Source organism: Pygoscelis adeliae, unplaced genomic scaffold (assembly GCF_000699105.1).
Source record: "Pygoscelis adeliae isolate BGI_AS28 unplaced genomic scaffold, ASM69910v1 Scaffold120, whole genome shotgun sequence".
NCBI lineage: Eukaryota > Metazoa > Chordata > Aves > Sphenisciformes > Spheniscidae > Pygoscelis > Pygoscelis adeliae.
Genome location: NW_008824032.1, coordinates 4,032,703 through 4,047,493, shown reverse-complemented (window position 1 = coordinate 4,047,493; position 14,791 = coordinate 4,032,703). Strand labels below are relative to the sequence as shown.

Below are 14,791 nucleotides of genomic sequence, written 5' to 3'. Positions count from 1 at the left end.
GTTCCCGCTGGTGGGGCAAATGGGGCCCTACCAGGTGTATCTGTGCGTCCTGCTGGCCGTGCTCCTCCAGGTGAGAGGTCGCCTCCCTTCCCGCCCTTTTCTCAAGGGTGGGGTGCGGCGCCCTGACTCGCCTGGGAGCACCCGTGGGGGAGGCAGTGCCGGGAGGGCGATGCCCCCACACGCACAGTGTGGGGTGCTGTGGGCAGTTGCCCTCTCAAGTGGTTGGGCGGATGTGCCTGGGGTGAGTGCTGCCTGGTGTGAAGGTTGGTGTTGGAGGTCTTCTGCTGAGGGCTGCTGGTGGCAGTAACTGGTCTTCTGCTCTGGATTTAGCCTGCAGCAGTTTGCTGTGCTCCTGGGGCAAAGGTGACCTCTGTCCAAAGGCAGAGTGAACTTCTGCAGAGTGAATTTGGGGCAAGTGGCTTGTGCTATCTGTGCCATGTTGCCTGAGGAGTTATGCCTTGTGTCACTCGGTGAGCAGATTGGGAGTATGCAGTTTGTCAGGTGAAGGGCTGGTTGAAGTGAAATTAAACTGAGATTTCCATGAGATAGACTGGAAGACAGCGACTTCTGTCAGAGACTCTGCTGGGAATCCTACACAACCTAGAGTTAATGGCTTAGGCTAGTGATTTCTAGGTTGCGTGTGGATTGTTTGTAGTGGAAATGTTTGAAAAGCTACAGGTAGTCGCTGATAACCTCTGTGTGTAGAAGCTTTCATCTAATCAGCTGATAGGCTATGACAGCTTATGGTACTTCGATTTGCCTTGACTTAACTCTTAGAGTGTAGGGGCAGTGTCTCTGCATTAAGTATTTGCACGAGGCTCTACATTTTGGGTAGTCAGGTTTGTATTCTTTGAGATACAAAACTGGAACTCTCTTAAGTTTCGTGATAAAAATGGAGTCCAAAGGAACAGTGGAGTCCTATAGTATCATTCAGAGACTGTGTGACCAAGTGATGTGCTCAGCAACAAGGTTTCTTGTCTTTACTTCCAGCTTTGCTTCATCTTTGTGCCTATTCCTGTGGGGGTGGGGAGAGGAGATGAGGATAATATGTGCACCTTCACAGTCAGGTGTGGGCATAAAGTATAGTTTGAATTTGACAGAAGTTTGGTTTATTCCATGTTAACTCTTAAAAAACTTAATTGTAGTGAATTCAGCTAGGCTGACAAATGCTGGGTTACTGCCACTGTGGAAACTTACCAGCTGCAGGAGGGAAGAGGGGAACTTTAAGTGTGTCTCCCGCCTCTGCTGACCAGTATTTTGTAGTAATCAAGAAATTCCAGTCATGAGCTGTGAGACTGAAGATGTCTTCTCCTGGTGGCTAGGGGTCTGACAGAAGTATTAAGAAGCTTTATGAGATGACCAAAGAAAATTCAGATGCCCAGTCCCATCAGTTGGGAACTCTGTACTTGGTTGCGTAGCTATAATGATGAACAGCAAAAGCTTTGTAGGTTTCTGTTTCCTTGTACTGTTTCTCTCTCTCTTTTTTTTTTTTTACTGATTTAGCTGATTAGTCTTTTAAAATTAGACATTGCTTAGAGCTTGTTCTGCTGGCTGACTGGCTAGAAGATTTGTATGCTCACTGAAGATAAAGGATTAAGGAAGCAATAGTTACTTTTTCTTCCAGTGCTGGTCGTGTTCTGGAACAAACTGCAACCATGACAAGTGCTCTGTATTCCCAGAGTTTTAAGTAGTATGGGTCAGTCATTCTGTAATGCTTTTGTTTGTTTCTTTTCTTTTTAATGGATTAACTTGCATTTCTCATGGGAGAAGTAAACAGAAATATCTTTACAAATCCTGGAACTAATTCAGAATAACTAAAGAAAAAAAGGTAGCAGGTTTGCAGGTCTCATGTTATCTTTAATTCTTGAACTTTACCAATGGGGATCATTCCCTGACTGATATGTTTTCTTTGCTTCAGATATGCAGGTGCAGGAGTTTGTAAGGGATTTAGATGTGAAGCTAGTTGTTTTTCAGTCCATGAATAGATTTGGACTTACACAACTGGTTCCTGCTTGGGTGGTTGATTGCTTTCTGTGTTTCTTTATTGGTGCCAAGTTACATAATGTGTCACTGGGATGTGCAAGAGCGAGACTGAAGGCAGGTGCCACAATTGGTGTTAGTCTTTTATCTGGTTTATTGTCAGTCTTTGGAGGATGGACCCAAAGGTAAGTAATGTATCTGGTATGTGTGATGTAGATTTAGGTAATCATGGGCTCCTTTAGTGGGTTAGATGCAGCATCTGGCTGCAGAATGAGAACTCCTGTTAGTCTATGTCACTGGCTCCGCCATGGACTGACTATTCCATTTTATTGCTTGTTTCCCTGTCCCTTCCCATGTGCTCCCTCAGTTGGCTTGTATTTTCACATTGGTCTATTGATATAAAAAATATTTCTACGTTCTTAAAGATATGAATACCACAGGGGTGAAAACTATTTTTCTCTGCTGTGTCAAGTCCCTTCATCTCTTATGCCAATATACTGAGCTTAAACTCTCTGCTTTCCGTGCCCTGTAAGATTCCCAGCAGATGTTCTTGCTTTCCTTGTAGGCTTTTGTGCTTTTTCATCTCTGCATGTTTCTGATCTCTTGAGTTTCATACTTTATAGGTATTTTCCCTCATCTTAGTGTTTTTATTCTCATATAAATTTCTACAGTAAACTACTTCTACCATGTAGCCTTACTGATATGCCAACGTATCTGATCTCTGAATTCTAATCACAAACATAGTTTAGCTCACAGAACTTATTTGAGGCAAGTTGTACCAAACACTTATGTCTGTATGGTGAGACTTTCCAGATGATAGTCAATTTTCATGTGGCCTTGGCTGAACTAGTACTCAACCTGTGGAATGAGCTTACTGACACTCTGGCAAAAAACCTCCAGGTTGCTTGTACTTGGGGAAATGTTTTTGTATGTCATCAGTGTAAAACTAGATTAAGTGTAAGTCTTGTGGGCTACTGTTTTCACCTTCTTCACTGATTTGTATTCTGCTACCTGCTGCTGTTATGCATTAACTTGTTGAGCTGTTACTGTATTAAGGTATGCCTGCCTTATTCACTACCAACTTAATAGGACTTTGGAATATTTTTAGGGATGTTCTGTAGCAGTGGTTGCTAACTTTATAATGGAGTGACGACAGCTAATGTAGAGAAACATTTTTTCCAAAACCTGTGGAATTACCTAAAGACCAAACTTATCTGAGGAATGTTGGGATAGACTAATGATGTGAATTTGAGACTGGATTTGTCTTGCACTTCCGGTGTATCTTTAAGTGAGGGAGGGAGGAATAAAGGGAGCTGATAACTCTTAAAATACTTAGGACTTCACTTTGAACTAAAAGTAATTACTTGACACCTATTGATGACTAGAAGGGTGCTCACTACCTTTTGAAGAAATTATATTGAAGCATTATTAAAGAATGGTGTCTTTTGGTGTTTGTTTAGTGTGTGTAGCAACATTAGACAAAATCTCACATCTTGATCAGATGCTTGGGAGCATACAAGCATATTAAAAAAAAAAAAGTTTCTTGGTCTCTTCTGACTCAACCTACATGGTTGAAAGAGGTTTGCCTTTGCCAGTGAATCTGAGCTACAGGATTGCCTGAGTCCAAACTGAACCTGCAGAAATCTGAGAATAGAAGTGTGTTCCTACTATATCTCTCTTAAAAGGCTTTTTAAAACATGTTAGAGTTTAAAAGGGAGGTCTTGTTTGCACAGCTGGAAAAGGCTTTACCTAAAGTTGGGTAAAGTGCATTGCACAGCAGTATGGATAATTACCAAGAGTGGTGTTTCCCTCCATCTTAGGGACTTCTTACTAACTGAAGGGAAGATGGAAAAACAGTTAAGATAGTAACATCAAGTTCCTTGAATAATAGTTTGTTTTAAGGCAAAGGCATTCTTGATACAGTGCAGCCGTAATGAGTGGTGCTGCTAGCATCTCTTTGCTGTTGGCAGCAAGATCATAATGTATGACTTCTAGTATTAGAATATCCCAGTGCAGAAAGCTGCTCTTTAATCCTCCCATCTGCACAAATGTTTTGAGGGAAAGCAGATTCTGGGACATGTGGCTTAAGTAAGGCAGGCTCATCCCAAATCTTTAGAAACAATACAAAAGAAGTAGTGTCTGTCTTCAAATAGGATACGGATGTGATCCCATACATAGCCTTGTTTAACTGTGTTTCTTGACATTTCTTATCTACCCCTGTACACATTCTACCTCTTCAATGGCATGAGTCATCGCTCTGTAGTTGTAATGACAGTAATGAAATACTTTGTCAGTGAATCTTCTTTTAATACTTACGTTTGCTTGAGTCTACTAAGCCGTTCTTTGAACCAGCCAGAATTGATCATAAATTGCACAGCTTACTCCCAGTCCTTGATGAGGTATACTATTAGGACTTTATCTGAGTAGAAAGTGCAAAACAAATCTGAAATGTAATGAACAATTTAAAATGAAGGAAAGAGATGGGTATTACACAAATTACATTACAATTGCTAGTATAGGGTGCTGAAGGTGTTCCAGGGGCTTCATGACAGGTATGCTGTTTACCCGAAGTTACTTGCACTGTAACTTAGACATAGTTCAACTATAAGTATCTGTAAGGTATGTAAGCAAGGTGGCAGATATAAAAAGGATTTACAGAATTGCTATGTAACCTTCCTTCACTTTGATTACCTCACTGTTTGGCTTTTTTCTTTATGTCTATGGGAGAAGTAAGAGTTTAAGTCTCTCTGATTCTCAAGAAAGCAGCTGCAGAATGTGTGTCAAACGTGCAACCACTTATGCAGAGGGGTGGTTTCAAATGTGGCATGAATACAAACACAAAAAGTAGGGGCCAAAATTTTTATTTCTTGAGGTAAGCTTCTTATTCCTACATCTTTTTGTGCATTGTATCTTACTCAGAACATGCTTATGCTAAAGGATGGTGTTGCTTTCCTTGTAGAAGTTAATGGAGGCTTTTAGAGTAGTTCTATCACTGAATATAATTCCTTGTTCTGGTATAGCTTATTCCTGCTTAGGAAGAAAAATAAACTAGGTGGGTGTAAGTATGTAAACTAATAGCACAGAAAGATATGCTGCTACTCATTTAGCTAAGAATATTTCTACCTGAAACGTGGTGGAACTTCTAAGTGAAGACCAATCCTACCACTTGCTCCAATTGGCTGGGGGAATCTTTTAAGGAAAAAAAAAGGTAGTTCTTTGGTCACATGTTACATTTAATTTCAATGATTTAGATGCTAACCAAGACTCCTTGGTCCTTTAGCAGCCTTCTGTAAATAAAACATAGCTGCCAGAAGAATCACAAGTATAGTCAAGACCCAGTGTGGTCTGTCTTTCTGTAATTGCTTCTTTCAGATCCTTAACTGTTCCTTAAAAGAAACAATCACTTATAACTATAATATCAGGAAAGATAACCTTAAAAACATGAATGCAGCTGATGCAGACATTGCACGATATTCTGCAGAAAACCTGAAATAACAATGCTGAGTTGTGACATGCTTCATTAGCAGTGGGGTCCTTAACTCTCAGATATAACACAGAAGTCTAAATTCTAATAACTGCTTCCTTGCTGATTAATTTTAAATAGCTAACCTGCTATCATTTTTTCCAAAAACAATCCTGAGTGGAGGGGAGTCATGAATACCTTATCAGCTGCCTACATCTCCATCTTCCCTCAAAATTATGTTGTGTCTTAATCCAAACCAGTGCACCATCCATACATCCATAAGCTTTAAATTTATGCTTGTATGCAGGGAAAAAGTATGATCAGAAGCAAGCTTGAGGTATAGAAGAAACATGAGCTGTAGCTTTGAGACCTTCCCTTCTTTAGCTGCATCTGAACTGCAAAGCACATGTAATTGAGCTCATATTTAGGTGGTTCTAAGCATCATTTGCAATTGCCAGGTCTTCTTGCTCTTCTAATGATCACTATATTCACTCTGACACTGAAACCACATGTTCCGTGTGTATGTATCCATATAAACACATCTAGTCAGCTTTGCAATTTAACTTAAAAGGCTGACTTCAGTTTCTGTGCAGTTCAGTCCTAGAAGATGCCTGTTCAATGTGCTGTTGTAAAGACCTTAACAGAATTATTGCTGATGGGCATAGCAAGAAGCATGAGTTTTGGGAGAAGCACAGAGAAGTAGACACTCTGAAGGCCTAGCAACAGAGGGAAGGAAGCAGATTGTTCTGCCTAGTTTAAAAAAAAAAAAAACAAAAAAACAAAAAAACAAAAACCAAAACAACAAATGAAACTTTCTTTTAAAAAGTGAAGGCTGCACGGTGTGTAAAGAGTGAAGTTGTCAGAAAGAACTTGCTCTGGGGCTCTTTAGCTGTGGCTGAATGCCTTGCTTTTGCAATGTCTTTTTAACAACTGAGAATGGAAGGTGCCTGCGAGGCACTGTGTCAATGGTGATTGGCATCTTTATATGGAGCGTGGGTAAAACATATGGGGAGATGTTTTCAGATTATTAACAGTGAAGTTATTGTTACATAGAATATTTTGTGCAATGGGATGGTATTTGGATTCAGTGGGAACTGAAGCAATCCCATCTTCTGCTATTAATCAAGATGGCTTTCAGCCTGGCAAACTCTGGAACACCCATCTAGGCAGTCTGTCCTCTGAGCACCCTCAGAAGATGAGCCTAGGAGTTAACTGGCATAATTCTACTGGATAGCAAAGACTATGGATTAAAAATATTTGTATTATGACAAATTATCTCCCTTTCCTTCTTCCCTGCCCGTGTGTACACACAGTCTGTAACTTCTCATGTTTTGTAGGCAATAAATTACCTGTATTTTTCCACTAGCAGGCCACATCATCAGGGCTCTCGTCACTGACACTTCCTCCATTTTAGAGACTCTAATTTCCTTTTCTCTCAGGTGATAGAACTGGTAGATGTGTAATTGAACTCAGAATAATTGTTTCCAACTTGCACATGATTGTTGCTCTTTATTTCTGACAAATAAAGTTTTGTGCTCTCAAATGCTTTTTTTTGTTAACTGGAGTAGTTAATATAACTACTTCTATTTATAGGTAATGTAGTGCTTCGTGTGCATTGTTTGCATGAAGTAAAAACTGCTTGCTTTTTGCAAGTACCAGCCCAGTGGGACTGGAGTCCCTCTGGAGCAATAGCATCTGTTTTCTAGGTCTTGTCTGTTTACAATATGATCTCTGACTAAGTTTGGGACTTAGCCTGGTTAAACATTGTATTTGTGTTCACCTGGTCATTTTCCTAATCCTGGTGGGCTTGGGGGGGAAAGGGTGTTAAGAATTTGCCTTGGAAGGCACAATGAAGCTTTTGAGATCCTCAGGTAAGGAAAGCTGAAGAGAGTTGTATGTATAGCTTATTCCAGCTTTCTGTTTGTGGTATGCTGTTCAGTTATTGGTGTCTTAAAAATATATAGAGAAAGACCAGAGCTCTTCAGTCTCTTTCAATTTGCAGACCCCCTACAGACTTCCCGCTGAAGACGTTAAATTCTTGTACAGTAAATTTAAGACTGCTGACAACTTTGTGTTTGTTTTTCCCAGAATTTTAAAAAGTAATTTGGGGACTTCTGAGGCCTGTAGGCTGTAAGTTGAAAATCACTGGTTTAGCAAGTTCCACCACAAAATTAGTAGAAACTGTTCTTTCAGTTCTGGAGCATCATGTTGCTCTGAAATAGCAGTAAACCAAGACTTTTTTTATTTAAAAACAAACAAACAACAAAACACAAGTAGATCCAATGGCTTATCCTCAGGCAAGTCCTTAAAATGAATAAATGAATGAAAGCATTTATTCATTCATGAATGAATGACATATACAAATGTCAGCAATGTGTTTTAGTCTGGATACTTAAATAGCAGAAACTTCTGAAGTAATCAGTGTATGCTTTTACTGCATCTTTTTACCAAGTTAAATGCTTTAGTCATTTGGTAGCGAGGAAGTCCAGGCACAGCCGAGAATGTGCTCTTCTCATAGTCTTAGCAGAACTCCCTCTGTGAGACCAAGATGCTCACCCAATATTCTTTGGCAGTGTCCCAAACCAGTGTGCTGAGGTGCGAACTTTGATCTCTTATAATACTGACTGTAACTGAGATATGTTGATAGCCAAAGCAGGCTGGACAATATGGAGAGAGAGAGAGAGAGAGACAAAGATGAAATGCAGACAAAAGAATAATTACACTTGTGGAAGCAGGACTAAACTCTGCCTGATACTTGTCAGCCTGCAATTCCTGCTTTTTTTTTTTTTTTTTACCAGCAGTGGCTGACTTTTTCTTCATGTTATCCTATAATGCTATTGAGACGGTTCAGTCCTGGGCTGGTTTGTAGTATATTCGTAAATTGGAATAGGAACTTCTGGCACTTTTTTGCTTTGTTCTCCTGTAAGTCCTTCTTTACATAAGAAGAATGGAGTGGCCCTTCTGACGTGTTATTGATGAAACTGTATAGCTGGTGTTCAACTGAGGAGTCTTGGCACTTGATTGCACATCAATGTAACTTGCACATCAATGTAACTTGCACATCAATGTAACTTGCACATCAATGTAACTTGCACATCAATGTAACTTAACTTTCTTGAATATTCCTGTTCAAGCAGAGGTAGTATTTATAGTGCTTTTTATAATTTTGGTTCTTGTTTATTGGCTTGGTTCTCTAACTTACCAGTGTGAGCATTTTTGGCAGAGAAAAACTGGAAGTTTACGTGTAGATATTTTAATAAGGCACTTAAGCTTTCTTTCTGCCTTTTGTTTCTAAAGGCAGAAAATAATACTTCCGACTTCCTTATTCGTGTTCAGAGGCCTGTCAACCTGTGATGTAAGTGTGACTTTATTTCCCTTGCTTGGGGTGATCCAGTCATAGCAGTGGCAAGTCCTGTCCCAGCCCTTTGAGATGCAGTATATGAGTCCATGCTAGATAAGTATGTTTGCCTTTCTTAAGTGTTGTTGCTCATAGTCCAGCATACTACAAAAATGCAAATGCTATACTGCCTGAAGCAGTTCTGGACTCGTGTTTTCAGTCTACCAGCATGCAGTTGGATGCTGCGCTAACTGTTTAAACATATAGTAAAACTTCTGTTAATTTCTGTCACTGAACTTGATGCTTAGTTTCACAGGGCAAGGCTGTGAGGTTTTTTCAGGCTGGTGTACTTTGTAATGTGCCAGAAGCATTGTAGCACCTGCTTCTCCATTCTAGGTCTCTAGCAAATTTCAGGTCTCCTTAGTATCATGTGCATTGCCTGTACCTCCAATGTTATTTTGAAGAAGAAAATGTATTTATGGTCACTTTTAATGTTTCTGTGGTAGGTAGCACACTAGGTGTTAATTTAATCAGGATAATGATATACTACAGTAGAGGAATCCTATTGAGCTCTTTTCAGTCCTGTAAGTTGTTTCATCTGTCCTGGAGCAAACCATATAGGTAATTGTCTTGCAAGATTTTGCTTCAGTGCAAGACTGACAGCTGACTTCTTAACAGCAAACTCATTATCTGTATTTATAGCACTGTGGAGAAATCCAGCTTGCAGGAAGTAATAGCAACCTGTCTCTTGATGGTAAGTTTTCTTATTTGTTTATTCTGGTGTTTGGGAGAATGGGGTGGTGGAAGAGGTAGAAGAATCTAATGCTATTGGCATGGTTTAATGAAGTATGCATATTCAGAGTTAAATTCAGTCGTGTGATCTTGTGTGAAGCATATTGTTTTGTTCTTGGAGAACCCTTTGTGGAACTTTGTTTTGACTTTCCTTTGTCACCTTCTGCATTCCCCCGCGCCCCCGTTTTGCTTTCCAGTTATAAGCAGACTCTGACATACCCTCTGTCTTGGGTTCATTGACAATAACTGAGAAATCTCAAATGGTATCAATTTACCTAAAAATACTGGATCTCTAGGATGGCACTAGTGAAAAAAGTGCAGAGCTGAAAGTACTTCACTAAATTTTGCTGGTAAAGATCACTTCTGCATGTTGGCAGAAAAAGGGTAGATTCATTTTCTTGTGATAGACTACAAAATAATTATTAAACCAACGTGAGCTGAGGAGGTGAGAGCCTAGGTATGTGTCCTGCACTCCTGTCTCCAATGCTATAACTGGCTTTGCCATCATTAGGTAGGCAAGAGTACAGGTACAAGGTGTGTGCAGTGTCCCCATGGCCCTGTCAGGCAAAAGTACATACACAAGACTTGGCTACTATTTGGACTATCTTTGCAGAAAACTTTTACAATGAAGTTACTTGCTCTTGAGACTCAAATGTTTGTGCTGATGGGAAGTAAAGCAGGCCTTGTCTGCGCATGTGCTGTTTGGTGACAGCAGTCACCCGACTAATGGCACGTGTGCTGGCTGGCAGTCTGAGCAGAAGGAGCGCCAAACCCCTACCACTGCCATTGCCCACCAAAATGATGCTGAGCATGAAAAAGAGCTGAGGGGCGTGTTTGGATGCTTGGAACAGAGAAGAAGGGGAAGCTAAGGGGACGTTTTCCACAAACCTGTAGGAAACAAGGCTCTGAGTTGTGGTTTGCTGTACAGTGTTAGATTTCAATGTAGATGTTGAAGAATTTCTAGAATAAAGTTATGTATGGGTTTGGACAGACTGATCTTTTTTTCTGTGGATTCTGGAGGCCTGCATTAAGGTTGAAAAACTAACTTGGGTAGGTTTTCACAGTTTCTCTACAGAAACCCTAAGTTCTTTCAAAATATGTTGACTGCATCCTTGCACAGGTAATAATCAACAGTGGTTACATTCTTCATGGGGAATATTTCCAATCACAGTGGGGTTGGGGTTGTTAAGTGTCTGAGAGATTGCATCGTGTTCTTCTGCACATGGTGATTCTTTGCTTTGTAACTACAACGTAGCCTTTCCTTCTGTCTTACGGTGTTGTCTCTATTGTGCTACCAAGAGGGGAAAGATACTTCGGTAGAAGAGCATGTTGTCAGCAACAGGTAATAATTTTGCAGCAGAAAGATGTTTTAGGGCTTTTCTACACAGAAGAGTTATTGAGGGGAAAAAAATCATGTGAATTTAAAGGCAAATCATCCTTTTGAAATAATTTGGAGCAGATGAGATCATCAGACTTTCAAAAAATAAGGTGGTTCTCCAGCTTTTCAGCTGCTTGTCATGAGTTCAGGAGAAATGACTAATCCTAAAATGTAACCATCTCATTGGCTTCTACTGGAGAAAAGTCATTCGTTGTTCTCCCTTAATTTCTTTCTTCAAGGTGCAGTTTTAATGTTACTGAATTTGAAAGGTCAGAAGTTAGTGGCTTACTCATTATTTTGTTCAGCAGTGAATGCTTCAGCTGATACTTGTCTAGAATGACCAGCCTGGTTGTAAGTTGCTAATGAGCTGATTAAAAAGGTTGAAAGCACTTCTAGTACAATTTGTCTTGCTTTTGTTTTTCATTTGTGCTTCATAATGGCTAAATTATGAGGTCTAAAAGTTTCTTAAATTATTTTTGTGTGCGTATTTTCATTATACACAAATGAAACTAAGTTCTTCCTCCCCCTCCCTTGCTAGCCTTATTAGAGATTCTACATTTTTCTTGGAAGTAATTTATTATGAAAATGAACACCAAGAAAGCTGGTCAAGACATTCCAGGCACTTGTATTAATTTTAAAATGTTAATTTCAAAGCCTGTTAATGAAATAGCTATAAATGGCTAACTAAAATTCCTTCTACTTAGCAGAGAAAGTGAAAGTTTACAGGTTAAGATGTTGCCTTTTAATAAATCTCCTTACACCATGGACTTCTAATCTAGACAACTGTAAAATTTTAACCTACAGAGAATATAAACAAACAGGAGAAACTTAAACCAAACTGACAAAACTCTCAACACTTCATCAGTGACTATGAGCTGCTGCCTCCTTCCCCTGTGCTTGGTATTCATCTTGATTAATACAGATCAGTGCAGGGAATTCGGTGGGGAACTGTTAACATCCATGTAGAGCCAATTAAAATGTTTTATGAATAGGAGGTATACATTAAACGACATAAATTTGACTTGACTTGTACTATATGGGTTATAGAACAAATGAAAAATGAAAGGCTTTGTTTGCCACAGTGTGTATAATGTAGCCATTTTATACCTTATAAAGTTGTTATATAAATTTCTATTCTGATTTGATAGAACTTTATATTGATCACCAGTCTACAGAACTATCTTATTGCGAAGTGCAAGTATTTAGAAAGGGGGGAATCTCCAGATTCATTAACAGAAACGCCTGCATTTTATTTGAATGTTAAAAACTGTATTCTGAATTTCTTTAAGTTTGGGGTTTACTTCATCATGTTTAAGACCACTTCTAGAAAGTGTTTCTGGTCTTCAGAAGTGTAAATGAATTTTGGGGGGTGTTTTGTGATGTTTTGTTTCTGCAATTAAATGAAGAGTGTTTACCATACCTGTGACCCAAAGTACAAGACAGATGATCACTAGGAAGAAGTCTTGTGACAGCAGTGACTCGAGTGAACTTGAGTATAGAACAATACTATTTGATAGCATCAAAACATGTCTCCATCTTCATACATTTTTCTGATTCAACAGATCAATTGAAAGTGTTTCTATCTTTGTTATGTCTTTGCTTGCTGCAGCCACTAGGACGCTTAAGGCTGAATTTTTTTTATTGAAAAAATATCTGTAGTGTTTCTTTGTGTGCCTGCAATCACTTATTTTTTGATTTAGTTTTCTGTAGCCGGGGTGGGTTTCACCTAGAGCAAAAATGAAAAGCATTATGCTTTTTTTTCTCTGAACCAAATGCCTCAAGGATTTCATGTTCTGAACTGCTTCAAAAATATGTTTGTTATTTCACAAGACAAAAGCAAGGATGTTATCACTTAGTCCTGACACGGAATTGTCTGAGCGAGTCAGAGTACAGGGATGCACCACAGATCATGACTTGTAATTCTCATTTCTCAGTAATTTCAAACCGTTTGAGACTATCGTATCCATTCATCCCTAGCAAGATGGCCACTCAGCTCTTTAACACCTCTTTCCCCATGTAGTCTTAGTCATTGCCTTCTTTTGCAGATGAGGTCTTACTTTTCATTGTTGTCTATCTAGAAGTTGTTCTTTACTTAAATAATAACATAGTCAACAGATTGTGGTTTTTCTTCCAAATTCCTTTTGATATTCAATAATTTTATATTAAAAAATGGAAAGAGAATGATTTTTTTGAAATACTTATTTACCTCCTGCCACTGCAGTAGTAGTTTATCATGTAGAATGAAAAAAGGAGCTGATGGAAATAAAATGCTTTCAGGTAGTAACTCAGGGGTCTCCGTGTTAATTTAGTAGTAATTCTCATTTAGATCTGGGTGTAAGTCTGACTGCTCAGCTGTTGTACAGAACAGAGTAAGATTACCTGGTGTTGCTTGCATCAGAATGCAGAAGTCCTCAGACTTCTTTTTTTGTGCCTATGTATGGTCTTCCCAGTTTTGAGAATTATTTGCGTAGCAGCCTTCTGAGAGAACACACTTCCTGCGGGTACATTCTTCCCAAGAACATATGGAGGAGATGCTGGGAGCAGAGCAAGGACTGTGTTCAGGAGGTGTCTGAAGCAGGCTTTGAGGAATGGAGTGGCATAGCTGAGGGTTTTTTAATGGAGGAAGTAGGCAGGAGAAGCAACAGGATCCTCTTTTTTTTTTTGGGGGGGTCAGGAGCTGCCATGCTGAGTTACTGTTTGTCAGTGAGAGCTTGAGACAAGAGGCAGTTTTATTTGGGAGGAGGGGTGTAGGGGTGGGTGTCTTGTGTTGTTAGCAGCAACTGCTTTTGTCTCAGAAGACTTTATCATCTGTCTTCTGTTGCAGAACTCGTGGCACTTCTATTTTCAAACAGGTCTAAAAACACTGGGTTTTAATATGCAGTTGCAATGTAGACGGTTAAAGCAGTGGCCTGTGAATGATGTTCTGAGCAAGCAGCAGTGACCCAGCTCTAGATCAGGCTTGAAACATCTGGGTTTCCAGCAGTTTTATTTATTCTTTCCTAACCAAAGCCAGCTGTTCATCACTGTATTTAGACTGTGTGTGTATAAATGCGTAGATATATAAAAAAATGTATATGTACATTTTTTACATTATTTATCACATATGTACCTCTATCTCTTTTTTAAGAGTAAAACAGGTTTGCAGAAGACTAAAAAATAGGAAAGAATTAATTTTGGTAAAACTGGGAAAGATTAGATATGGAACAGTGAGGAGGAGATCTGTTCCTGGAGTGTGTGGAAGACAACTTCCTGACACAGCTGGTAAGTGAGCCTGCCAGGGGAGGTGTCTCGCTTGACCTGCTGTTTACAAACAGAGAAGGACTGGTGGGAGATGTGGTGGTCGGAGGCCATCTTGGGCTTAGCGACCATGAAATGATAGAATTCTCGATTCTCAGTGAAGTAAGGAGGGGGGGCAGCAAAACTGCAACCATGGACTTCCGGAGGGCGGACTTTGGCCTGTTCAGGACACTGGTTGAGAGAGTCCCTTGGGAGACAATCCTGAAGGGCAAAGGGGTCCAGGAAGGCTGGACATTCTTCAAGAAGGAAGTCTTAAAGGCGCAGGAGCAGGCTGTCCCTGTACGCTGTAAGAAGAACGGGCGGGGAAGACGACCGGCCTGGCTGAACAGGAAACTCTTGCTGGGAGAGTTTACCACTTGTGGAAGAAGGGGCAGGCGACTCAAGAAGAGTACAGGGATCTCGTTAGGTCGTGCAGAGAGGAAATGAGAAAGGCAAAAGCCCAGCTAGAATGCAATCTGGCTGCTGTCATTAGAGACAACAAAAAATGTTTTTACAAATATATTAATGACAAAAAGAGAGCCAAGGAGAATCTCCATCCTTTATT

General features: G+C 39.8%; 1 protein-coding gene across 1 annotated transcript in view; it reads left to right on the top strand.

Annotated features, from left to right (window-relative positions):
- The first annotated feature begins 19 nt into the window (after positions 1-19).
- Positions 20-14,791, top strand: part of SLC22A15 (solute carrier family 22, member 15) — a 37,018-nt gene continuing 22,246 nt past the window's right edge. Inside the window, exon 1 of the mRNA XM_009330383.1 lies at positions 20-70. Within this exon, the coding sequence (XP_009328658.1) occupies positions 20-70 (51 nt within the window). The remainder of the gene's footprint in view (positions 71-14,791) is intronic.